General features: G+C 45.0%; 1 protein-coding gene across 1 annotated transcript in view; it reads left to right on the top strand.

Moving 5' to 3' along the window:
• The first annotated feature begins 1,373 nt into the window (after positions 1 to 1,373).
• The window catches only part of myo15ab (myosin XVAb), a 133,816-nt gene continuing 107,198 nt past the window's right edge, over positions 1,374 to 27,991 (top strand). Inside the window, 19 exon segments of the mRNA XM_061914014.1 lie at positions 1,374 to 2,783; positions 2,879 to 2,980; positions 3,060 to 3,377; positions 3,522 to 4,036; positions 4,138 to 4,531; positions 4,649 to 4,731; positions 4,824 to 4,887; positions 4,956 to 5,065; positions 5,188 to 5,262; positions 5,358 to 5,448; positions 5,546 to 5,551; positions 5,640 to 5,743; positions 10,469 to 10,532; positions 15,116 to 15,229; positions 22,847 to 23,008; positions 23,083 to 23,196; positions 23,283 to 23,341; positions 26,149 to 26,272; positions 26,370 to 26,465. Coding sequence (XP_061769998.1) covers positions 1,374 to 2,783; positions 2,879 to 2,980; positions 3,060 to 3,377; positions 3,522 to 4,036; positions 4,138 to 4,531; positions 4,649 to 4,731; positions 4,824 to 4,887; positions 4,956 to 5,065; positions 5,188 to 5,262; positions 5,358 to 5,448; positions 5,546 to 5,551; positions 5,640 to 5,743; positions 10,469 to 10,532; positions 15,116 to 15,229; positions 22,847 to 23,008; positions 23,083 to 23,196; positions 23,283 to 23,341; positions 26,149 to 26,272; positions 26,370 to 26,465 — 4,005 coding nt within the window.

The following is a 27,991-nucleotide window of genomic DNA, read 5'->3' as shown; positions in this document are numbered from 1 at the left end:
TGTTGCCGTTGATGACACCACAGCAGCAAATGTTTGAGGAACAAAGTATGATGCCCCAAATGGTAATCCCGCGGATCGTGTCGCCACAACAGTTCCCACAGCAAAGGATGTTGCCACAGCAATCAGGGATGTTACCGCAAATGATGATCCCCCAAACAATGATGTCAGCAGAACAGCAGATGATGTCACAACAGCCGCTGATGTCGCCACAAATGATGGTCCCCCAAACAATGATGTCAGCAGAACAGCAGATGATGTCACAACAGCCGCTGATGTCGCCACAAATGATGGTCCCCCAAACAATGTCAGCAGAACAGCAGATGATGTCACAACAGCCGCTGATGTCGCCACAAATGATGGTTCCCCAAACAAGGATGTCAGCAGAACAGCAGATGATGTCACAACAGCCGCTGATGTCGCCACAAATGATGGTTCCCCAAACAATGATGTCAGCAGAACAGCAGATGATGTCACAAAACACAGTGACGGACCCATTGATGATTTCACAACATCAGCAGGGTATTGGGCCTCCGTCAATCCCCACACCCACTGCAATGATTATAAAGCAGGCAAGCATGTCCCCCCTTCCGGCCCGTCGCTTACAACCCTCTCCAAGTTTATCACGACGCTCTGTCATCATTCCATCCCCTCAGGTCCAACATCATCCCAATACTATGACTTCACCGGTACCCTCCCCACTCCTGCCTCAGAGACAAATCCAGACTCCACATTCAGCCATGACGAGTGGTATTATGAATTCCCCTCAGGTACTACATCATCCCAATGCTATGATGTCACCGGTAGCCTCCCCGCTCCTGTCGCAGAGACAAATCCCATCTCCACATTCAGCCATGACGAGTGGTATCATGAATGCCCAAAGACCCCCCTCTGTCATTTCAAGACAGATCTCACCTCCCACTTCCCCTCTTGTTAGTCAAAGAATGCAACTTCAGTCGCCGCTGGCTAGAGAACCGTCACCCTATTATTCTCCCCGCACCTCAGTGATTCGGCGTAGCCCTCCACCCTCACAAAGAGCCTCAATGATACAGCGTTCACCGCCCTCCTCGCCCCGTGCCTCCACGAGAAGGGGAAGTCCCCCACCATTATCCACTCCTGCCCAAAGTCCATTTGGAGGGAGAAGGATGAATAGGTCACCCTCACCTGGTCACGTATCCCCAGCTTTCTCTCCTCAACTCAGCAGACGACAATCTCCCACTCCATCTCGCCGAAGTTTGTCCCCTGAAGTGTCTCGACCCTCAGCATCGTCTCCGACTCTCTCCCGTCGCTCCACTCGGCTGCTCAGAGACCCCACGCCGTTAACCAGACCCAGGATGGGGGGAAATGTTCCCCTTGGTACTGTTAGACCCTCACCAATGGGTCTAAGAGGGCGTCCAGTACCCCCGCCTACCCAGAATGTGCGTCCATTCCGTGCTTCCTCAATAAGAAGCAATCGGTCTTCTGTTCTTACGATAGACTCCTCTCACCACTCCTCTCCTTTCCAGTCGCCTCACATGATCCACCGTGCTCCCCTTATGAGGAGAGAGTCTCGCCGTTTTATTCCGCGTCCTGTGGCTCGTGGACGTCCACTCATGGTCCAGAATTCTTTAAGCAGGATTCCTCTAGCTTCGCCACAGCCTTTGCTCAAGCACATGTCACGTCCTGCATCCCCCCACCTCTCTCCTCGACATTCTCGGATTTCTTCACCCCTCTTGCCTCCTCAAGGTGTCCATGAACTTCCTCATGTTACCAATCCGTATGCTTCGGCACCCTATGTTGATCCTTTCACTGACACAACTGCTACACCCTCATCTCCAATGCTATCGAGTGCATTACGGAATCAGGCTATCAGACAGGCCTCTTTAGCTTCCCCTCTTGGCCCACAAGTAGTCCCTGTGGTGGGTATAGATGAGATGAGTGCTCAGTATGCAGACCCTTATCAATCATTATCCCCCTCACTGTCTGTTGCAATGCAAAACCAAGCCCTCCGAGATGCTGCCTTTGTTTCCCCATTGGGCCCTCATGAGTCACCTGTGGCCACTTCATCTCCCCTTTTGTCTGGCGCGTTGCAAAATCAAACAGTGAGAGATGCATCTTATGTTTCTCCTCTGCAAAGGCCACTATCTCCGTATGCACAGGCCATGCCCCCTTCCTCTCCAATAGTGTCCAGAGCTTTGCAAAACCACGCGGTGAGAGAAGCATCCTACGTGTCTTTCATTCCAAGGCCTCAGTCCCCTTATGCCCCATCTGCTCCTTCATCTCCACTGCTTCCTGGAGCCATAAGGCATAGTCAGGCACTTCAAGGTGTAGCTTCTTATCCCACTCCACAGCTCCACTCGCCATACGGACAGACCTATGTTACTGGGTATGATTATATATCTGAGCCTGGCCCAGCACCAATGCTCTATGATGCCTTGCAGAACCGGTCCAGTGTGCAGAATGTTTCTTCTCTAAGATCTCCAATGATGCAACGCCATAACCCTTATGCACCAGCTGGGCCTAAGCTCCATAGTGCACTACAGCAGCATCCAAATATCCTCCACGCATCCTATCAGTCTCCTTTGCAATTCAGACGGTTACCATATGGACCTCCGCCGCCCTCTTCACCAATGCTGGCCACTGCCCTTCATAATCCACAGTTGATGCAGGCATCATACCGGCTGCCAGATGGAACTTTGGTGTCACCCTATGCAGATCCACGTTCTTCACCACAGCTTAATCAAGCGTTGCAGAACCAACAAATCCGTGGAGCTTCATATATTTTGCCAGATGGATCAGTTATCAGGGTGGGTATAAAAGATTTAAAAAAACATGTCCATCTAAGCATGTCAATCTCCACATGTAGTCTGTTTGTCCAATACAGGACCCACGAATTCCCCAGAAGCCCATGTCTCCCAACCTTGCCAGAGCTCTTCAGAACCAGGATCTTAGGACTGCTACGTACACTCTACCTGATGGCACGATTATAGATCCTAGACAGCAAGTAAGCAATGATTTATAATTACAAAAGGTACATGTTACTGTCATTTACCATCATGTTCTTGTCTTTGCTCTTTTAACAGCAACCTGTTTCACCAAACTTGGCTAAGGCCCTGAAGAACCCAGCGCTCCGTGAAGCTTCTTATTCACTCCCGGATGGTACCATTGTCATTGACCCAAAGAAACCAAAATCCCCCAACCTCGCAGCTGCACTTCAGAACCCTTACCTAAAAAGCGCCTCTTACACACTGCCTGACGGTACCATTATCATCGATCCACGAAAGCCTGCCTCTCCAAATCTTTCTAATGCCCTTCAGAACCCAGCCCTAAGGAACGCCTCATTCAACCTGCCGCAAGGAGTTCGTGACCCTAATACACCCATATCTCCAGACTTGTTTAAGGTTTGTAATTGATATCATTCTTAATTGTGGTGTGGTGTTTAATAATTCTATTTTTCAGATACTAAGATTACACTGTAATTCTATCGCATAACGTCATAGCTAATATTATCAACATTTTTTTTCTTAAACTCAAATAATACATAGGCCCTTAATAACCCAGCCTTGAAAGGGGCAACTCTGACCCTACCCGATGGAACTATGATAGTTGATCCGAGAAAACCAAAGAGTCCCAATCTGACGGCCGCGCTTCAAAACCCTTACCTTAAGGGTGTCTCATACACCTTGCCTGATGGAACCATCATCATTGACCCACGAAAACCTCTCAACCCCGACTTGTCTAAAGTATGTACCTGCTTGTTTTTACTATGCTCAAACTTGTCAGTTGTGACAAAATCGCAACCTGTTTTCCACTTCTAGGCTCTCGAGAATGTAAACCTTCGAAATGCTACATACCAGCTCCCTGATGGATCCTTGGTCATTCCTGGTCAACAACCTAAAACTCCAAACCTTTCTTCTGCCCTGAGGAAGAACATGGCCCTTCGTTCTGCAGATCGCTTTCATCTTCCTCAGAATTCTGCCCTGACAGGGGCACCTAAACCCTCCATTCCAAACCTTTCCACTGTCCTAAACAACGAAGACATGCGTGTTGCCCAGTACAGGTAAGAAAGTAGACTTGAAAAGAAGGAAGAAACTGAACTACTATGACATAGCATATTTAGTATATGTGAAAAAAAAAACATTAGGATTGTTTGTTCCGCAGGTTGCCAGATGGCTCCATTCTGACAAGACGGTTCCATAATCCCAGTATGGTGGATGCGATCCAAAACCAACAGCTTCGTTACGCCTCATACAGGCCACCGGCAGGACTACAAGGTGCGGATAATCGATATGCTGTGATTCCCCCCTACGGACCGTACTCCGGCCACTGGGCCAGGAATGCCAGAGGAGGCGGGGAAGCAGGGGAGGATGTTTGGGCCGCTGAAAGGGTTTTGCCCCACGGCACCGTCCAGAATCTGGCCAAGTGGTCGATGTACAAAGAAGCTGGAGTGTTGGATGGATATTTACCTGCACCTAAAGTTGAGGATGGAGAGATTCAGGATCCAGACTGGACTCCTGTCAGGGAGAGGATGCCTGGGCAAAGCTGGTATGACAAGGTAACTTAAACCACATTTATTTATTTTCATCTCTAATAAATTGCAGGCCAAAAAGACTGTAATGATGTCGCATGACATGTTGGACTAATTACACACTGTGTGCATGTGTGTGTTTAGATCTACTCAGTCCTAAGCATGCCAACAACTGGCCACAGGGTAAAACGCTGGGCTGAGGGCATGGAAGACTTGACACAGCTACCGTGAGCATAAAACAGACAATTAACGGATCTCCTTTAGTCTGGATATGTCATAAATGAAAGTTATCTATGAGTTTCTGTGTGTTTCGTTTCAGTGAGCTGAATGAAACCACTGTTCTGATGAATCTCAAGAAACGCTACGACCAGGAGCTCATTTATGTAATCTTGTCTTTTTCCTCTCTGCAATTTTAAATAACAAAGCCCGTAACTCAGTTTTCTTTCATCAGACCTACATCGGCAGCATCCTTGTGTCTGTCAACCCTTACAAGTTGCTGAACATTTACGGCACAGACATGGTGCTCCGGTATGAGGGCCACGGCTTGAGCGACAACCCTCCGTAAGACCCAGATTTGACGTATTTTGCGGTATTGTTCATCCATTGTCATGTGAACATTTTCTGAGAATGGAATGTAGAGTTTCAAAAGCCAGTTTCAAAACTGACCTTTTTTTGTGTCGCAGTCATCTTTTTGCCCTTGCTAATCTCTCATACACCAACATGATGGATGCCAAAAACAACCAGTGTATTGTGATCAGGTAGGGCTACACCTACCCCTTTCTTCTTGAGAATTTAAACCTAACTTTTAATCGGTGTTGTTGAATGACCAAGTTACATGTTTTATGTGCATCAGTGGCGAAAGCGGGTCTGGGAAGACGGAAGCAACGAAACTGATTCTACGTTACTTGACAGCCATACATCACAAACGCAATGTAACCCAACAGGTAGATCTCTTATGTTCTAAGGACAATAATAAACAAAGTAGTGTAAAAATGCAGAATTTTGCTCAATGTATTTCTTCTCTTCTCTCTGTCCCAACAGATTGAGGTAAAAAACTAGCCTCAGCCTTCATATGAGTAACCAGGATTTCTGTTTAAAGGTAACAAGGTTGTTTTTTAACACTTTAACTCATTAGATCCTAGAAGCCACGCCTTTGTTGGAGTCCTTCGGGAATGCCAAAACCGTGCGCAATGACAACTCTTCGCGCTTTGGCAAATTCACGCAGATCTGCATGGAGCAGTGAGTAATGACTTACTGATCTACCACAAAACTGGTCAACCACTTGGTCTTTCAAATAAAACAGTGAGCGCAGATAACAGACGCCTCACTGCTCAAAATGTTAATTCGGTAAGCACGCTTTCCCCTGTCTGTTAGGTTTGCAGCTATGTGAATTAAAGAGGGGTTAGAAAACATGCAACACTACGGATTAGAAACATTCCTGGATCTGAAGCAAAGTTGAATGTGCTCTTAAAAAAGTAAAACAAAAAATATGGTTTTATATAACAATGCATGGAACATAAACACACTTAGTCCCTTCTACACTAAGCCGGCTATAGTTATCCAGGGTATATCCCACCTAACCTTATCCTTGTCCACACACACACACAATGCCAACGTTTAAGAAACCGTGGTCCCCCTGCACAACCCAATCTAGTACGCATATGAGAAAAAAAATGTGCGTGTTTCCAAGTAGCCTATTTCCTATAAACTTTTCTTGCCTCACCATCAGCAGCTGTTAGACTAGCCTTATTGTAGTGAATCATACCTGAGTAGAGATGTGTCACATTGAAAACGCATTATGGTGCGCGTTGTGTCACCCCAGGATGCACAAGGACCAGACAGGCAGGAATTGCAGGTAGGAGCTTGGTTTAATACACAAAAGTAAAGGAACACTGGTACAAAACGGTGAAAGAAAAGCCGTGCCGAACGCACGGTAAGCTAAGCTAAAACTTAGCATAGGAGTCCAAAAAGTCCAAAATAAGCGTGCCGAGCGCACGAGTAGCTGAGGCGAGACTTAGCACTAGTAAAGACATCAAAGATATACCAACGTGAATGTTGCATGGAGCAAACAACGGATCAAGGCTGAACAAAGGGAGAAGGCAGGCTTAAATACAAGGAGACCGTAATTATAAACAGGTGTGTGTCAAAAAAACAGAGCAGGTGGAACAAATAAGAAACCATAGTAACCAGATAAATCAGGAAGAGCTAAACTAGGGATCGGAATAGTCCAAACACAAACAGGAAACACAAAAGGACTCAAAAACCAAAACAATATATGATCCGGGCGGCGGATCATAACAGAGATGTCCAATAATGGCTTTTTTGCCGATATCCAATATTCCGAAATTTTCCAACTCTTAATTACCGGTTCTGATATCAATTGTTACCGATATATACAGTCGTGGAATTAACACATTAATATGCCTAATTTTGTTGTGATGCCCCGCTGGATGCATTACACAATGTAACAAGGTTTTCCATAATGATCAACTCAAGTTATGGAAAAAAATGCCAACTTGGCACTGCCGTATTTATTATTGAAGTCACAAAATGCATTTTTTTTTTTTTTTAACGTGCCTCAAAACAGCAGCTTGGAATTTGGGATATACATGAAGAGGTTGAGGTGGGGGGTGTATGTTGTAGCGTCCCGGAAGAGTTAGTACTGCAAGGGATTCTGGGTATTTGTTCTGTTGTGTTACGGTGCGGATGTTCTCCCAAAATGTGTTTGTCATTCTTGTTTGGTGTGGGTTCACAGTGTGGCGCATATTTGTAACAGTGTTAAAGTTGTTTATACGGCCGCCCTCAGTGTGACCTGTATTGCTGTTGACCAAGTATGCTTTGCATTCACATGTGTGTGTGTGAAAAGCCGTAGATATTATGTGATTGGGCCGGCACGCAAATACAGTGCCTTTAAGGCACGCCCCCAGTATTGTTGTCTGGGTGGAAATCGGGAGAACGGTTGCCACGGGAGATTTTCGGGAGGGGCACTGAAATTCGGGAGTCCCCCGGGAAAATTCAGAGGGTTGGCAAGTATGACTGGGAGACGCAACTACTTGTTCCTACGTCAATGTACCACTCCGTACATCGGCGTTTTAAAAAGTCATACATTTTACTTTTTAAAACCGATCCCTTTACCAACGCATTCTCATTGTCTCCCTTTTGACAAATGAACAAAGTGGAGGTATTGATCGATTCGCGCCAGGACCACCAGAATGTCTCACAGTCTGTATCCCCAGGCTGTGAGACTGCTAAATGAACAGCATGCCCCCTTACTGCCCCCCACCATCCTATTACCTCCCTCTTCACCACCTCAATAATTGTGCTCTGGACATTGCATTGCTGCAGCATCAACGCAACACCCATTAGACATCCGACTGTTCCCACCCCCTACGTCCCTCTATACGCGTTCTCATAGACAAATGCTAAACTGTAAACTATGGTCAACCTGCACATCAATGCAGTTTCTATGCCGCTGGACAAAACTCAAACAAAATCTCGTTGACATGTATGAGTTAAGTTTTATTTATGACAATGACAATAAAGAAATTGATTGATTGATTGATTTTTCACTAAGTAGAATCACAGCTTACCTGGACATTCAGAAGTTCGCTTCCCATTCCGCCGGAACAACGTACCCGTTGAGAAACATATCCCACTAGTTGCCGTTCTTCCAGACTTTATCCAAAACGGCTCAAAGTCGCTCAATATTGCTATGTTGCCGTCTGAGATGTGTTGTATCCAAAATAGCTGCAATCGTGCGTTTCTTTCTCTTGAGGTATTCATGTGTGATTCACACTAGTGTCTGTACATGTAGAAGAAGAAACACGGGCATGTCTGGATGAGTCCTCTCCATCTTTCCAGTGGTTATCTCCGAGTTACGATACCGCTTGTTATGAAGCTGGCCGTGGCGCGTTGTTTCTGACGTCACTTCCTGTGTAAGGCCGCGGTCTTTCTGGCATCACTTCCTCTCCGAACTCAGTTTGTAACCGATCGATGAGTCAATCAATCAATCAATCAATGTTTATTTATATAGCCCAGGGGTGTCAAACTCAAAAACAGAGTGGGCCAAAATTTAAAACCAAACAAAGCCGCGGGCCGAGGTTGAACAAATTAACCTTTTAATAGGGACCCAAACAAGTTTTGCATTGAATATTGAACAAGCAAGGTTTATATAACTTTATAGTGACATGCAAAATCGAGTATCAAATATTAATAATAATTAAAAAATATCAATGGCATATCAAATAAAATTTAAATAAAAATTAAATGCCTCTTTTCGGCAGTGGGGTTGAGGTGGACAGGGTTTGGTGATAGCGGGAGGTGTATATTGTAACGTCTCGGAAGAGTTAGTGCTGCAAGGCGTTCTGTTGTGTTTATGTTGTGTTACGGTGCAAATGTTCTCCAGAAATGTGTCATTCTTGTTTGGTGTGGGTTCACAGTGTGGCGCATATTTGTAACAGTGTTAAAGTTGTTTATACGGCCACCCTCAGTGTGACCTGTATGGCTGTTGACTAAGTATGCATTGCATTCACTTGTGTGTGTGTACAAGCCGCATATATTATGTGACTGGGCCGGCACGCTGTTTGTATGGAGGAAAAGCGGACATGGAGACAGGTTGTAGAGAACGCCAAAGGCAGTGCCTTTAAAGCCCACCCCAAATATTGTTGTCCCGGATGAAATTCGGGAGGGGCACTGAACTTCGTGAGTCTCCCGGGAAAATCGGGAGGGTTGCCAAGTAAGAGTATTAGCGGTGAATGCGGTGTTACAGAGGCATCGCCGCTGTATAATACTGGCGGGCCAGCTCTAATGTTAATTTGATATTGCCTCAAGGGCCAAGTGACATTACACGGCGGGCCAAATCTGGCCCGCGGGCCAGAGTTTGACACCCATGATATAGCCCTAAATCACAAGTGTCTCAAAGGGCTGCACAAGCCACAATGACATCCGCGGTACAGAGCCCACGTAAGGGCAAGGAAAAACTCACCCCGGTGGGACGTCGGTGACAATGACTATGATAAACCTGGGAGAGGACCGCATATGTGGGCAACCCCCCCTTCTAGGGGAGACCGAAAGCAATGGATGTCGAGTGGGTCTAACATGATATTGTGAAAGACCACTCCATAGTGGATCCAACATAACAGTGAGAGTCCAGTCCATAGTGGATCCAATATAGTAGCAAGAGTCCATTCCATAGTGGATCCAGCAGGTGACCATTCCATGTGGAGACTGGTCAGCAGCGTAGAGATGTCCCCAACCGATGCACAGGCGAGCGGTCCATCCCGGGTCCCGACTCTGGACAGCCAGCACTTCATCCATGGCCACCGGACCTGTGTCCCCCTCGCTCCCCTTCCACAAGGGAGAGGGACGCAGAGGAGAAAAGAAAAGAAATGGCAGATCAACTGGTCTGAAAAGGGGGTCTATTTAAAGGCTAGAGTATACAAATGAGTTTTAAGATGGGACTTAAATGCTTCTACTGAGTTAGCATCTCGAACTGTTACCGGGAGGGCATTCCAGAGTACTGGAGCCCGAATAGAAAACGCTCTATAGTCCGCAGACTTTTTTGGTTTCTGGGAATCACTAATAAGCCGGAATTCTTTGAACGTCCCTACAAAGCTAAGAGCCGGAGATTCAAGAAATACACGTCGCATATACCCATGTAAACAAATTAACCAAGGAGGGTAACCTTAAACGATGGGTTAGTTTGGCCAACACGGGGCTTAGGCTAAATAATTATTCGTTTTGAGGAGTTCCATCCATCCATCCATTTTCTACCACTTGTCCAATTCGGGGTCAGGCTTAATGTAGATTCGGCCTTAGATGACTGGTTGACCTGTGACAGAGAAGACCCGCACACATTACACATGCATGGCTCGTTACTTAACTCAACTCTGTGTGTGTGTGTGTGTGTGTGTGTGTGTGTGTGTGTGTGTGTGTGTCTGTGTGCACTCCAACCTAATTAACCAGGGGTGTAATCAGCGGTGCCATAACGTCTCAGTACCTGTTGGAGACATCCCGCATTGTCTTTCAGGTAAGATGGACACACACACACACACACACACACACACACACACACACACACACATAGAGGTCTGGCGGCATCCTCTTACAACAAGTGAGTCAGTGTCAGAAACAGGAGATTCATGACTCAGTCAGCATGAGATGTCAAACATGAGTCCCCTCTCTAACGCAACCTCTTTAATCCCGGTGTCCATCAAACGCCCATTATAGCATCTGTCTGCAGGACTGGCTTGAATTCTGCCACCACACACACACACACACACACACTCTCACAAACACACACACACCTACTGGTTATCATTTGGAATGGGCACCAAGTTTTTGTTCGTGACTTGTGGGGACCACCCTTTCTACAGGTTGTGGAGGCATAAAAACAAATTGGTAAAATGGCCACTGCCCAGTTAGCTCGTACACGTCTTTAAATCTCTGGATTGATGAAGTAATGTGCTGATCAGTCTTACTGGGGACCCTGGGGAAAAAAAAACTTAATATGGTTCATGGGGAAAAAAATTGATGGGTTAGGGTTAGGTTTCTCCTTAGGGGACTTGTTTTTTAGTCCCCATACTGTCAGAGGTCCCCTAAAGGTGTAAACAGAGCGATGTCCCCACTAAGTCAGCATTGCCAGAACACACACACACACACACACACACACACACACACACACACACACACACACACACACACATATACTGGGTATAATTTGTAATCGGGACCACCCTTTCTACAGGTTGTGGAGGCATAAAAAAAATGAGGCAAGATGGCCACAGCCCAGTTAGCTCATACACATCTTTAAATCTCTGGATTGATGAAATAATGTGCTGATCAGTCTTACTGGGGACCCTGGGGAAAAAGAGTTAACATGGTTCATGGGGACCACATTTGCATAGTTCACACAAATTTGTACGTGACTACTGAGGACCATTAAAAAAAAAAAGTTCAATATTAATGTTTTATGGGCCAAAGCTTAAAAATCACTTAGGCATCTTTAGACCGAATCCGACTATCATTTAAAAAGTTTTCCCTTTCGGGGATCTGCTTTTTTTTTTTTTGGTCCCCATACCGTCAGGTGACTGTGTAAACAGAGTGATGTCCCACACACACACACACACACACACACACACACACACACACACACACACACACACACACACACACACACACACACACACGCCTACTGGTTATCGATTGGAATGGGCACCAAGTTTTTGTTCGTGACTTGTGGGGACCACCCTTTCTACAGGTTGTGGAGGCATAAAAGAAAATTGGTAAAATGGCCACTGCCCAGTTAGCTCATACACGTCTTTATATCTCTGGATTGATGAAGTAATGTGCTGATCATACTTACTGGGGACCCTGGGAAAAAAAGAGTTAATATGGTTCATGGGGACAAAATTGATGGATTAGGGTTAGGTTTCCCTTTAGGGGACCATTTTTTTTGTCCCCACACTGTCAGATGTCCCCTAAACACACACACACACACACACATATACTGGGTATAATTTATAGTTGGGACCTAGCTTTTGATCAAGACTTGTGGGGACCACCCTTTCTACAGGTTGTGGAGGCATAAAAAAAAATGAAGCAAGGTGGCCTCTGCACAGTTAGCTCATACACATCTTTAAATCTCTGAATTGATGAAATAATGTGCTGATCAGTCTTACTAGGGACCTTGGGGAAAAAGAGTTAACATGGTTAATGGGGACCACATTTGCAAAATTCACACAAATTTGTACGTAACTACTGAGGACCATTAAAAAAAAAAAAGTTCAATATTAATGTTTTATGGGCCAAAGCTTAAAAATCACTTAAGCATCATTAGAATGGATCTGACAATCATTTAAAAAGGTTTCCCTTTAGGGGACCTGTTTTTTTTTTTGGTCCCCATACTGTCGGAAGTCCCCTAAAGGTGACTGTGTAAACAGAGCGATGTCCCCATTAAGTCAGCATTGCCAGAAAAAACACACACACACACACACACACTTTCGACAACACTTGTAAACCTGAAATGTTTATATTTTTCTTGCAAAATGAGCTTTTAATCCCAAAATACTTGCGGGTGTTTTATCTAAAGATTTATGAATAATTTACAAAAAATCTTTAGTCTTCCATTAGTCTGAGTAAAACATTCTTATTAGGGTCCGGTAAGCAAAAGCTGTGAAGGCCCTATTTTAATTGCTCTGTTTATTACTATTCTCCCACTTTGATGGTGTACTTGAGACACAAAAAAGATGATTTTTAGTTTTTATTCTAATTAGGGTTTAATAAGCTCAAATAGCAAAGAGAAATAAAAAAAAACATGTAAACAAACAGCTTGGGCCTTAAGAGGCTAAAGATGATTGATATTTGTATCAATCTTAAATACCATACCAACTTTATCATTACTTCAGATGTGTACACATAGTGACATAGGGATAAACTCATTTTCTCCGTCAAAGATGTCATTTTATATTAATAATAGGATCTACAGTACTTGTCGAGGCGTGGACTATGGTGTGGTTTGTTTTCCCGTGGTGCAAATCGACTGGACCGGACACGGCGTGAAGGTACTGACATCTTTTAATTAACCACTCAAAAAGTACCAAACAAAAGGCGCGCACAAGGCGGAGGCAAAAACAATTTAGGACATGAAACATGACCTAAAAAAACACACTAAACTGTGGACATAAAAACGAAACACTCACTGTGGCGTGAAGAAGTCAAAAACAACAGAGCAATGGCATGAGCTCTATGGCATGGACCGCGTAATCAAACGGGTATCAAGGGTGTGTAGAGCTGGGGTCACCAACGCGGTGCCCGCGGGCACCAGGTAGCCCGTAAGGACCAGATGAGTCGCCCGCTGGCCTGTTCTAAAAATAGCTCAAATAGCAGCACTTACCAGTGAGCTGCCTCTATTTTTTTTTTATTTTATTTATTTACTAGCAAGCTGGTCTCGATTTGCTCGACATTTTTAATTCTAAGAGAGACAAAACTCAAATAGAATTTGAAAATCCAAGAAAACATTTTAAAGACTTGGTCTTCACTTGTTTAAATAAATTCATGTATTTTTTGACTTTGCTTCTTATAACTTTTAGAAAGACAATTTTAGAGAAAAAAATACAACCTTAAAAATTATTTTAGGATTTTTAAACACATATACTGTCAGGCTTGCCCCTGACAATTTGTCTATGTTTTAGTTTTTTCCTCTACATTTGTCCGTTTCCTGTGTTTAGCATTTCCAGTCTTTTAGTTCCTGTCAAGTGCTCTTAATTTGTGTTCCTCCTCAGTGTGTTTAGTATTTCCTGTCCTTAGTTCCTGTCTAGTGCGCTTATTTTGTCAGCTTCCTGTCTTGTTTCCTGAGTGCTGTGTTCCCCTTCAGCTGCAGCTGATTGGCATCTGGCCACACCTGTTGCCAATCAGCCGGCTCCTATTTGTACCTCCTTTTGTCTTGTGTCAGTTGCTGGATCATTGTATTGTCATTCGGACTTGTTGTTGCCATATGTGGCTCACAAGCTGTTCTTGTTAACCATTAGTTATTTCCAGTTTTTCTGTTTGTTATCCACTAGCTTCTATGCTAAAGTTCCTTTTTGTCTGTTATTCCGCCCACATGCGTGCTTTTTGTTTGTTCTTGTTCTATTATTTAAATTAAATCATGTTTTCCCATTCAATGCCTGCCTCCTTGTCTGCATCATGGGGTTCGTCAACAAATAACCCTGACATATACCTTTTTACCTTTTAAATTCCTTCCTCTGCTTTCCTGACAATTTAAATCAATGTTCAAGTAAAAACGTTTTTTTATTGTAAAGAATAATAAATAAATTATATAATTTTCATTTTTGCTTCTGTTTTTTCAACAAAGAATATTTGTGAAATATTTCTTCAAACTTATTATGATTAAAATTCAAAAAAATTATTCTGGCAAATTTAGAAAATCTCTAGAATTAAATTTAAATCTTATTTCAAAGTCTTTTGAATTTCTTTTAAAAATTTTGTTCTGGAAAATCTAGAAGAAATAATGATTTATCTTTGTTAGAAATATAGCTTGGTCCAATTTGTTATATATTCTAAAAAAGTGCAGATTGGATTTTAACCTAGTTAAAACATGTCTTCAAAAATATATATTTATTGAGAGAAATCATTAAGATGATCAGTGTTTCCACAACGATAAATATCATTAATTATTAATAACAACATAGAGTTAAAGGTAAATTGAGCAAATTGGCTATTTCTGGCAATTTATTTAAGTGTGTATCAAACTGGTAGCCCTTCGCATTAATCAGTACCCAAAAAGTAGTTATTGGTTTCAAAAAGGTTGGTGACCCCTGGTGCAGAAGGTGATGTCGTCAGCCTGACTGCCTGGCAACTACAGGCTTAAAAAGTGACGTGGTGATTGACAACAGGTGCATGAGCCCAAATGAATCCGGTGTGTGACATGAGGACAGGTGAAAACTAATGGGTTGTCATGGTAACAAAAAAAATGGAGTGGAAAAAACAGGAACTAATGGAGTCTTAAAGTAACATAACACAACTAAACAAACTACTACTGTGTATTTCTCAATGGTAATTTATCCATGTGTGTTTTGCTTCCTCCCCATCGTTTCAAACGTTCCTCCCCAGGCCAAATCGGAGAGGAACTACCACATCTTCTACGAGATGTTGGCGGGTCTTCCTCCGCAAGAGAAACGCTTGCTGTATCTGCAGGATGCTGAGACCTACTACTATCTCAATCAGGTGCAAACACACACCCACACACACACAGCTAATCAATTCCTCAGTCTCGTTAACAAATGAGTTGTCATCTCCGTGCCAAGGTGACATTAATTTCGCAATTAACCACGTGATATGATTGATGGCTGAAACATAAAAGTCGTCACGGTATTGGCGTAACCTTTCGCGGCTTTTACGTGTGTCTTTTTAAATACGTTGACACCCATGTCTGTACTGGAACTTATCTCAGCTGACTTCGGGCAGAAGGCGGGGTACACCCTGGACACGTCGCCACCTCATCGCAGGGCCATCACAGATAGACATACAACATTCACACTCACATTCACACACTAGGGCCAATTTAGTGTTGCCAATCAACCTATCCCCAGGTGCATGTCTTTGGAGGTGGGAGGAAGTCGGAGTACCCGGAGGGAACCCACGTAGTCACGGGGAGAACATGCAAACTCCACAGAGAAAGATCCAGAGCCTGGGATTGAACTCACAACCTTCGTATTGTGAGGCACATGCACTAACCACTGTCCACCATGCTGCCCACAAAACCACATATGTGTTAAATTTTTTCATGCATTCTAAGTCACAAAAAATAGCTAGCATAAGGTGGCTAACAAGTAAAAAACAAGTAAAAAAAACATCCAAAAACCGCCAAAAATACTAAATTTACATCTTTTGACCTACTTATTAACAAAGTATTAGCAATATTGAAAGTCAAAAGGCAAATTCAGCTTTATTGTCAATTTACAAAAACATTTTCAATCCAAGGCTGACTCCTAGGGACTTTGAAGAAGGACCAAGGAAAAAAAAAAACCTCATAGCATATATAAATAGGTTACAAAGAATCCACAAGACTTGCAACAGAGGGGAGTGAGTGGGGACAGGCCGCCGCTATCTAGTTTAGCCGTCCATCACCCCTAAGGGATTCAAGCTGACTGTCAAGTAGGGAGGTAATGGGTCCCATTTTTATAGTCTTTGGAATGACTCAGCCGGGGTTTGAACTCACAACCTACCGATCTCAGGGCGGACACTCTAACCACTAGGCCACTGAGTAGGTAATAGAGCAGACAAACAGGGTGACAGAACAGGACGGTTGACTTAAATGTAGAATATATTTATATATATCTATATTATATTATTATTGTCTATTGTGAGCAAACTTTGGTGCTTAATTTCCCCCAGGGATCAATAAAGTACTTTCTATTCTTTTGTATTCTTTTCTATTCTATTCTATTTTATTGAAGGATCAGCTAACTTCCGCCTCTAAAAAAAAGGTGGGAAACAGGTAAACATAAATAGGGAGGGATGAGCAAAACAAATATTCAGTCCAAGGCTGGACTCCTACGAACTTTGAGGAAGGACCAAGGAAAAAAAACAAACCCTCATAGCATATACAAATAGTTTACAAAGAATCCACAAGACTTGCAACAGAGGGGAGTGAGCGTGGGCTACGGAGGTAGGCTGCTGCTGCCGGTGTGGTGAAATTTGTCCTCTGCATTTGACCCATCCCCTTCTTCACCCCCTGGGAGGTCAGGGGAGCAGTGAGCAGCAGCAGTGAGCAGCAGCAGTGGTCGCGCCCGGGAATCGTTTTGGTGATTTAACCCCCAATTCCAACCCTTGATGCTGAGTGTCAAGCAGGGAGGTAATGGGTCCCATTTTTATAGTCTTTGGACTGACTCGGCCGGTGTTTGAACTCCTAACCTATCGATATCAGGGCGGACACTCTAACCACTAGGCCGCTGAGTAGGTAATAGAGCAGACAAAGTTCCGGTGCCCCTTAAGAAGGTTGGAAACAGGTAAACATGAGTGGGGAGGGATGAGCAAAAAAAATATTCAGTCCACGGCTGGACTCCTGGGGACTTTGAGGAAGGACCAAGGAAAAAAACAACCTCATAGCATGTATAAATCGGTTACAAAGAATCCACAAGACTTGCAACAGAGGGGAAGGAGTGGGGCCTACGGAGGTAGGCTGCTGCTATCTAGTTTTTAGCCATCCATCCCCCCTAAGGGATTCAAGCAGTGGTAAAGCCGTGGAGGTGGGGGTTGGAGGGTATGTGTGCATATGCCCATTGTCCAGGGTGTAGTATTGTTGTGTCTATGGGCAAAGTTCATCTCCCAGGTGTTGTTGAAAGAGGGAAGGAGGTGTCCTCGGGGGATGTTTACAGACCAGCCTTCTTCTGTTATGAGCAGCGTCAAGGCCAAGATTTCAGAGGACAGCGCAGAGAAAGAGTCGCCTAATAAGTGCAGACAGGACAAGACGAGAAAGCAAGCAGGGAGAGACAGAGAGCGTGAGGGGAAAAAGCGACCACCTCCACCAAGTACCAACATGAAGGATATTGTTTTCTCCATTGAAAATTAATGGGCCAATTTTCAAACTTGCACAACGCCCACATTTCACAGCCGATTCCAACCGTTCCGCCATCCACACACTCCACTCACCTTGGACGTTCAAACCGCGATTTCCAAAAAATGTCAAAACTGTGACAGACTTCTCAAGCCGTCGTGCGGGTTCCAAGGACCGTCAAGGAAGGACATAGCAGCGGGCATGTTCAGACTTCTTTATGTTTCAATAAAGACTGCTTTTCAGCTGCTCCGTCTGCGAGCGCTCTCGCGCTCCCAGTCCCTCTCTCTCAGCGTCAGCTTCCCTCTGGCTCCTTCTCGTCTCTCCGCCTCTCTCCCTGACGTTTTTGGCTGTTGCCCTTTTATACAGAGCAAGAGAATTACATAATTGTCCCCAGGTGCGCGATCTATGCACCTGATCTTGACTGCGGCGTCGCTCCCGGTGTGCCCCGGCTCGCCGCTCGCTCGCCGTCCACGCCTCCATGCCCTGCCTCGCTGTCGGACTGCCAGCCCTGCCTCTCTACAAAAACATGTGTGGAATTTATTGTGCAAGTGTTACCAGAGATTGTTGTTCCTGAGTGTTGGATGTATCCTTCGTCAAGTCAAGGGGGCAAGGCGAAGAGGCAGTCCGTAAAGAGGCAAGGGTTCAAGGGTAGGAGCGAGGCAGCGAAGTCCGTGTCCGAGCAGGAGTCGAAGATCGAAGAAGGCAGTCAGGGATCCGGATGGATATCGAGAGGCAAAACATGATCACAGATTACGGGGGAAGACGTTGTGGAAGACACAAGGGACATGAAAAAGGGAGACGCGGAGAGAGCCCAGAGAAGGCGAGCATAGCACAGGGGAGGGAATGCCGGATGTGATGCTTACTGGGAAGATGAGCGACGTTCTGGTTCCTCGGGTCTGCTGGTCTTTATGCCGCTCCCTGTCATCAGGTCCAGGTACGTTGATTGATCGTCTGCATGCTAATCTAAGTAAATACAGTAGGTGTAGACGATGTGTGGAATTTATTGTGCAAGTGTTACCAGAAATTGTTGTTCATGAGTGTTGGATGTATCCTTCGTCAAGTCAAGGGGGCAAGGCGAAGAGGCAGTCCGTAAAGAGGCAAGGGTTCAAGGGTAGGAGCGAGGCAGCGAAGTCCGTGTCCGAGCAGGAGTCGAGGATCGAGGAAGGCATTCAGGGTTCCTGATGTATATGGAGAGGCAAAACATGATCACATATGACGGGGGAAGACATTGCGGAAGACACAAGGGACATGAACAAGGGAGACGCGGAGAGAGCGCAGAGAAGGCGAGCAAAGCCCAGGGGAGGGGATGCCGGACATGATGCTTACTGGGAAGATGAGCGACGTTCTGGCAAAGGTTCCTCGGGTCCTCTGGTCTTTATGCCGCTCCCTCTCATCAGGTCCAGGTACGTTGATTGATCATCTGCAGGCTTGCTGCTGCGTGGGCGTGCTACGCTCAGCGCAAGGTGCCGGCAACGCGGGTATAGCCTGCGCCGTGACATTCTGGCTCCAAAAAAAGTCGAAAAGAGCACTCTATAGGTGGAATAGAGCAAATCTGTCATGATCCGTGATCGGGATCATGTTTTGTTTAGCTATGTTCTGTCAGTTTTGGACTCCCTTAAATCCTATGTTGTGCACTTTGGATGTTTGTTTTGGTTTCCATGGGTACTAATTGGTTTTACCTGCCTCTGACTAGCGCTCTGCACATCCACCTGCTGTTGAGCACTAATGAGAGAGCTATTTATTCACATTGCTCTCCACAGTCGGTGTGGCTTCATTGTTTACTACATACGTTCCGATATTCCTGTTCTTGATTCCTGTTCTGGATTCCTGCGCTAAGTTTTCGTCTTAGCTTCCCGCGCGATCAGCACGTTTTTTGTTTTTTTTTTGTATATTTCTGTCTCCTTGGTACTAGAATGGAATAGAATGAACTTTATTGTCATTATATTTGCATATAACGAGATTAAAGACTCCAACTTAAGGTGCGGTAGTGGGAACAAATATGGGGTGAAATAAATGACATAAGAGGTAAAAAGGAAAAACTAACAATTGAAATAAACGGACTACTATCCGATAAAAATAATAAGCAATCCGGTACAATATACAAAACACTATCGAAGTACAAAATACAAAATACTGTACAATATACGGAGCAAGACAGGAGTACCGAAGTAATAAATAACAATCAGTGTCGGACGTATTGCACAGTAGGGTATTAGGGTAGGATATTGTATAGGGGTGAATTATTATTATTTTAAGTTAGAGTTCAACATGGTGACAGCTTTGTTCTGGCTCTGGTGCGCCTGTAGCGCCTGCCTGGTGGTAGCAAGTCGAACAGGTGGAAGCCAGGGTGTGTGCTGTCCTTGGTAATGTTTTTTGCTCTGTTGAGGCAACGGGAGTTGTGTAAGTCCTTCAGGGAGGGCAGGGGACAGCCGATGATTTTTGTGCAGACTTTATGACCCTCTGAATCGCCTGTTTGTCTGCTTCAGTGCAGCTGGCGTTCCACACTGCTATGCAGTACGTCAGCATAGAAAGTCACCATCAGCTACCTCTCCAGTCTTCCTCAGCACCCTCAGGAAATGGAGTCTCCGCTGGGCTTTCCGGATGACCGCAGTTGTATTTTGGGTCCAGGACAGGTCAGCAGATATGAGGGTGCCGAGGAACTTGAAGGAGCTGACTCTCTCCACCTCCTCACCGTTGTTGTCTGCAGGGTTTTTCCTGAAGTCAAAGATGAGTTCCTTGGTTTTTGTGGTGTTCAGTGCCAAATTATTCTCTGAACACCACGCTGATAGTTTCAGGACCTCATCTCTGTATGCAGACTCATCCCCCCCCCCCCCCCCCTGTAATGGGACCCAGCACCGTTGTGTCATCGGCGAACTTGATGATCAATCAATCAATCAATGTTTATTTATATAGCCCCAAATCACAAATGTCTCAAAGGACTGCACAAATCATTACGACTACAACATCCTCGGAAGAACCCACAAAAGGGCAAGGAAAACTCACACCCAGTGGGCAGGGAGAATTCCCATCCAGTGGGACGCCAGTGACAATGCCGTCTATGAGAAACCTTGAGAGGACCTCAGATGTGGGCAACCCCCCCCCCCCCCCCCCCCCCCCCCCCCGCCCCCTCTAGGGGACCGAAAGCAATGGATGTCGAGCGGGTCTAACATGATACTGTGAAAGTTCAATCCATAGTGGCTCCAACACAGCCGCGAGAGTTCAGTTCAAGCGGATCCAAGACAGCAGCGAGAGTCCCGTCCACAGGAGACCATCTCAAGCGGAGGCGGATCAGCAGCGTAGAGATGTCCCCAACCGATACAGGCGAGCGGTCCATCCTGGGTGTTCCTGGACCACAGTCATGGGTGTAGAGGGAGTACAAGCATGATTTATGATTAAGAAATCATCTCCTACCTTACGCTGTCGTCCAGAGTCGTCCGTTCTGCATTCCGACCATTGCCTCCATTCCTAGCTGACTTTTGCTTGAGTTTATTTACGATTTATAATGCATCAAAATAGAAAAAAAACATATGTTCTTGCCTTACATAAAGATTGTGTATGATAGGCAAATGAAATTTAAAAAAAAAAGTCCAGTTCCCCTTTAAATGAATACAGAGGGCAATAGCTTAGTAATGGCAGATTGTTTGAATACAATTCTGGAGTTGGATCTCATGTGACCGTGCAGCTGTGCCTAATGGTGTGGACAGTGAGTGTGCAAATGATTTTGTATTAGTTTTATGGCAGTCTGGGGGGACAGTGGGTTGCCAACAACCGCAGAAAGTCAAGTATTTGTACCCTCTAACAAGGCGAGAGTCATAAACTGTGCATTTAGGACCCTTTAGGGCCACCGTAGTTCTCTCATTATGCTTGTCTGGCAGGTGCTTGTTGCTGCAATCTTTCGACACAGAGGCAAAGCACAGCAGGCGTCAATTTGTCACCAATGCTTGGGGTCAACAGCAAGTCAAATGCAGTACAGCTGTTCGGATGGAGGATTATAAAGTACGGTGGTACCTCGGGGTACCACACTGCTCAACAAAAACAGTCTTATTGGTCTTACTTTCCAGCAGGCACAAGGCATTGACCCAACATTGATTACACTGAATCTTTTGCAATTTGTTCAATTAATAATGGAGACGTCAAAGAAGAATGCCGTTGGTGGAAAGCGGTGGATTGCAGCTGCCTTTAGCAACCGAGACACAGCCGGTGTTTCTTTGTTTGTTGTGAAGCTTTAACACAGAGCGGTCAAGCGAACATGTTTCTTTACCTCAACCAGCGTGTTTTTGGATGGGAAAATTGTGATATTAAGTCGGCTCTTACCGGAGACATCAGTGGATTATGCTGTCAGAAAAGGCAGCCGTGAGCTTGGCTCCTCGGCTTCTCTCAGAGACACTGGCGTGTTCATCCATGTCTTTACAATCTCACTAAAGCACTGTTAAAACAATAACCAGATAAGGGATATTCCAGAATTATCCGAGTAAATGGGTCTAATTACATCTGAAACGCTCACACTGCCGCCGCCCGGAGCTGTCGCTTTTTATTTTATTTCATAATTATTTTTTTTCTAGTCCTTCACTCTATCTTTCCTCATCCACAAATCTTTCATCCTCACTCAAATTAACGGGGAAATTGTCGCTTTGTCGGTCCGAATCGCTCTAGCTGCTGGTGGCCATGATTGTAAACAATGTGAGGATGTGAGGAGCTCTACAGCCCGTGATGTCACGTGCACATCGTCTGCTACTTCCGGTACAGGCAAGGCCTTTTTACGAGCAACCAAAAGTTGCGAACTTTATCGTCAATGTTCTCTACTAAATCCTTTCAGCAAAAATATGGCAATATCGCGAAATGATCAAGTATGACACATAGAATGGACCTGCTATCCCCGTTTAAATAAGAAAATCCCATTTCAGTGGGCTTTTAAGCCAAATGCTATTATTACATACAGTCTGAAATATTAAAAGTCAAACATGGAAGAGTGTGGAGAGAGAGTGTTTTTGCATTTTTCCCATCATGCCTTGTAATGGATTTAAATGGGTGTCATTTCGAATTTTACGGTGATGTACAAAAAAGGAGTGCATGCAAACAATTGCAAATACCAACGCTCAGATAGCGAACTGAGTCAGTCGTCCACCTACCTTGATCGAAACTGAAAGTTAATTTGGTGTGTGTCGTCTCTTTCCCGGTAGCTCTTTTTCCGGGAAGGTAAATGAGATACAATGTGTGTATTTGCAAGGATGAGACTCACAGAGTGCTTAAGTGTTTAAGTAACAAATGCTGCTGGTGAAACGCAGGGAGGGGACTGCACGATCGAGGAGAAGGACGACGCGGAGGACTTCAGACGACTGCTGAATGCCATGGACATCCTGCGCTTCACCCCCGAGGAGCAAAAGGGCATTTACAGACTTTTGTCCTCCATCCTCCATCTTGGCAACGTCTACTTCCAGCCACTCCAGGCCAAGGTCCGGAACATCGCCCAGACACGCACACACTTGGAGATGCTGAGAGATAACATGTGCGCCCCCTGCAGGCCGAAGGCCAGGAGGCGGCGTCGGTGGTGAGCGCCCAGGAGATCCGGGTGGTGGCCGAGCTGCTGCAGGTGTCCCCTGAAGGCCTGCAAAAGTGTGTCACCTTCAAAATGATGGTGAGCGCCAGACACTGACGACACACTTCTAATAATAATTAATAATGCACTAAGTCTTTGTTTGGTGTGTCCTTGACTCCCCTCAGGACACAGTCAGGGAAAAAATCTACACTCCGCTCACAGTCGAGAATGCTGTGGATGCCAGGTCAGTCCTTACCATATATTTCATTTCTTTCTAAAGTTCAGAGCATTCTTTAAGAAATGGTCGCTGTCCTCGCATGCTTTTGTCCACATTTGCTGCATCGCCTGGGTGGAGATCGAAACTGAAAGTCGCACCTGGTACATCGTGAAACCCTTAAAGGCCTACTGAAATGAGATTTTTTTTATTGCGGCTGCCTTTAGCAACACAAACACAGCCAGTGTTTCCTGGTTTCCTTATTCGCATTCCCGAAAGGTGACGGTGAAGCTTTACTATGGAACAGAGCGGTCAAGCGAACATGGTTCCCTATCACATGTCAACCGGCAGGTTTCGGTGAGAAAATTGTGGTATATAGTCGGCTCTTACCGTAGACATGAGCGGAGAGCTTGCGTCGTTCCTCGTGCACCTGTCAAAGAGGCAGTTGCGGACTCTCTTGCCTCCTCCGACCGGCCGCCCCCGAACGTGAGATGCTTCCACCGTGGAGGAGGGGAGAAAAAAAAATTCTCAGCCCGGCCCCAACGGCTGCCTTCGCTTCGTTGTTGAGAAACGTGGCTTCCTTCGGAGACACTGGCAGTCACCATATAATCTCACTAAAACAATAGTAACACAATAAGCAGATAAGGGATTTTCCAGAACTATCCTAGTAAATGTGTCTAATAACATCTAAATCGCTCCCACTCCCCTTGTCTTTTTTTTTTTCTAGTTCTTCACTCTCTCTTTCGTCTTCCACGAATCTTACATCCTCGCTCAAATTAATGGGGAAATCGTCGCTTTCTCAGTCCGAATCGCTCTTGCTGCTGGTGGCCATGATTGTAAACATTGTGAGGATGTGAGGAGCTCCACAACCAGTGACGTCACGCGCACATCGTCTGCTACTTCCGGTACAGGCAAGGCTTATGATGACGCGTGTTTGTGACGTCACCGGTTGTAGCGGACATATTAGCCCAGCACCACTTACGGCTAAAAGTCCTCTCTTTTCATCGCATAATTACACAGTAATTTGGACATCTGTGTTGCTGGATCTTTGGCAATTTGTTCAATTAATAATGGAGACGTCAAAGAAGAATGCTGTTGGTGGAAAGCGGTGGATTGCAGCTGCCTTTAGCAACCCAAACACAGCCGGTGTTTGTTGTGAAGCTTTAACACGGAGCGGTCAAGCGAACATGTTTCTCTACGTCAACCAGCAAGTTTTTTGGATGGGAAAATTGTGATATTTAGTCAGCTCTTACCGGAGAGTTCAGTGGATTATGGGACCTCATCTTGCAGCTCATAAAGGCAGCTGTGATCTTGGCTCCTCGGCTTCTCTCAGAGACACTGGCGTTCACCGCAGCCCTCCGACTTTCAGGTATGACTTTACAATCTCAGTAAAACACTATTAAAACAATAAGCAGATAAGGGAACTTCTTGTAAATGTGTCTAATTACATCTGAAACGCTCACACTGCCGCCGCCCGGAGCCGTCGCTTTTTCTTCTTCTTTTTTAGTGCCGCACTCTAACTTTCCTCATCCACGAATATTTCATCCTCGCTCAAATTAATGGGGAAATCGTCGCGTTCTCGGTCCGAATAGCTCTTGCTGCTGGAGGCGATGATTATAAACATTGTTCAGATGTGAGGAGTCCTAAAACCCGTGACGTCACGCCCACATCGTCTGCTACTTCCGGTACAGGCGAGGCTTATGATGACGCGTGTTTGTGTCGTCACCGGTTGTAGCGGACATATTAGCCCAGCACCACTTACGGCTAAAAGTTGTCTCTTTTCATCGCATAATTACACAGTAATTTGGACATCTGTGTTGCTGAATCTTTTGCAATTTGTTCAATTAATAATGGAGACGTCAAAGAAGAATGCTGTTGGTGGAAAGCGGTGGATTGCAGCTGCCTTTAGCAACCAAAACACAGCCGGTGTTTCTTTGTTTGTTGTGAAGCTTTAACACGGAGCGGTCAAGCGAACATGTTTCTCTACGTCAACCAGCAAGTTTTTGGATGTGGAAATTGTGATATTAAGTCGGCTCTTACCGGAGACTTCAGTGGATTATGGGACCTCATCCTGCAGCTCATAAAGGCAGCTGTGATCTTGGCTCCTCGGCTTCTCTCAAAGACACTGGCGTTCACCGCAGCCCCCCGACTTTCAGGTATGACTTTACAATCTCACTAAAACACTATTAAAACAATAAGCAGATAAGGGAACTTCTAGTAAATGTGTCTAATTACATCTGAAACGCTCACACTGCTGTCGCTTTTTCTTCTTCTTTTTTAGTGCCGCACTCTAACTTTCCTCATCCACGAATATTTCATCCTCGCTCAAATTAATGGGGAAATCGTCGCTTTCTAGGTCCGAATAGCTCTTGCTGCTGGAGGCAATGATTATAAACAATGGTGAGATGTGAGGAGTCCTAAAACCCGTGACGTCACGCCCACATCGTCTGCTACTTCCGGTACAGGCAAGGCTTTTTTTATGAGCGACCAAAAGTTGCGAACTTTATCGTCGATGTTCTCTACTAAATCCTTTCAGCAAAAATATGGCAATATCGCAAAATGATCAAGTATGACACATAGAATTGACCTGCTATCCCCGTTTGAATAAGAAAATCTCATTTCTGTCGGCTTTTAAAGTACAGTAAAAAGTAAGTTTTGATTGAGTTTTGAGTCTTTGGTGGAGGCGTGCCAGGACAAAGGATGTCAAAGCTCAGGGTGGGGGATGTCTTTTTTTTTTTTTTTTTCCAGATGCCCTCTGTTTCCATAGAAACCAGGTTTCCTTGTTCCCATAGAAACCATGCTGAGTGTGTGTGTGTGTGTGTGTGTGTGTGTCCCAGAGATGCTGTTGCCAAGATCCTCTACTCGCTGCTCTTCAACTGGCTGACGGAGCGCATCAACGGACGCGTGTACCCCCGCAACCACGCGCTCTCCATCGCCATCCTGGATATTTATGGATTCGAGGTCACGCCGGGGGAAGCGCCTTTTAGCATATTTTCCCCGCCGCTCACCATCACGCCTTCATAAAGTCTCCCGTCTGCAACCCCCCCACCCCCCGCAGGAGCTGCAGGTGAACAGTTTTGAGCAGCTGTGCATCAACTACGCCAACGAGACCCTGCAGTTCTACTTCGGCAAAGTCATCATCCAGCAGGAGCAGGTCGGCCACAACTTCTTGTCTGCCGTAGAACTTTCTAGACAAAAGTGCAGGAAACATGTGTTACAGTATTTAAAGTAAAGGGGTCAAATATGTCTTCAAACACACATAAACGTTGAGTCAACACAACATTTGGCATCAGTAAATAACCATATTGTCCGCTAGCGGTTAGCACTCTAGTTGCCACCTGGCGATTAGGGCATTAGTTGTCAACCAGCAACTAGTTGTTTCTACAAGCGATTAGTGTTTTACTTGCCAGCTAGCAATTAGCAGTCTTAGTGCTAGCTGGTGATTAGCATGATAAGTTCTGAGCTAGCAATTAGCATTCCAGTTGCCAGCTAACGAGTAATGTGTTAGTTGTCAGCCAGCGATTAGCACTCTTGTTATTGCAAGCTAACGAGTAATGTGTTAGACGTTAGCTGGCAATTAGCATTTCAGTTGCCAGCTAACGAGTAATGTGTTAGTGTCAGCCAGCGATTAGCACTCTTGTTGTTGCAAGCTAATGAGTAATGTGTTAGTCGTTAGCTGGAAATTAGCATTTTAGTTGCAAACTAACGAGTAATGTGTTAGTTGTCAGCCAGCGATTAGCACTCTTGTTAATAGTCACACATTGTCAGCTAACAAGTAATGTGTTAGTCGTTAGCTGGAAATTAGCATTTTTGTTGCAAACTAATGAGTAATGTGTTAGTGTCAGCCAGCGATTAGCATTCTTGTTAATTGCCAGCTAACGAGTAATGTGTTAGACGTTAGCTGGAAATTAGCATTTTTGTTGCAAACTAACGAGTAATGTGTTAGTGTCAGCCAGCGATTAGCACTCTTGTTAATTGCCAGCTAACGAGTAATGTGTTAGACGTTAGCTGGAAATTAGCATTTTTGTTGCAAACTAAAGAGTAATGTGTTAGTGTCAGCCAGCGATTAGCACTCTTGTTATTGCCAGCTAACGAGTAATGTGTTAGTCGTTAGCTGGCAATTAGTATTTTAGTTGCAAACTAACGAGTAATGTGTTAGTTGTCAGCCAGCGGTTAGCACTCTTGTTAATAGTCACACATTGTCAGCTAACGAGTGATGTGTTAGTTGTTAGCTGGCAATTAGCATTTTAGTTGCCAGCTAATGAGTAATGTGTTAGTTGTTAGCCAGCGATCAGCACTCTTCTTAATTGCCAGCTAACGAGTAATGTGTTAGGCGTTAGCTGGCAATTAGCTAGCGATTGGCGGATTAGTTGCCAGCTAGCAATTAGAGCTCGAATAGCCAGTTAGCAATTGGATTTATAGTTGTTATTTAGTGATTGGCGTGCTAGTTGCCAGCTTGTAATTGACGCCTTAGTTGTTATCTAGTGATTGGCGTGCTAGTTGTCAACTAGCAAATAGCTGTTTCAGCTATCGATTGGTGTTTTAGTTGGCAGCCAAAGATCTGTGCGGTAGTCGTCAGTTAGCAAATAACAGTCCAAGTGCTAGTTCTGCGCTAGCAAATAGCACTCTTGTTAATTGTCAAATTGTCAGCTAACAAGTAATGTGTTTGTTGTCATCCAA

Source organism: Nerophis ophidion, linkage group LG01, assembly GCF_033978795.1.
Source record: "Nerophis ophidion isolate RoL-2023_Sa linkage group LG01, RoL_Noph_v1.0, whole genome shotgun sequence".
Taxonomy (NCBI): Eukaryota; Metazoa; Chordata; class Actinopteri; order Syngnathiformes; family Syngnathidae; genus Nerophis; species Nerophis ophidion.
Note: the sequence above shows the minus strand (reverse complement) of the source record. Positions and strands in the feature narration are given on the sequence as shown.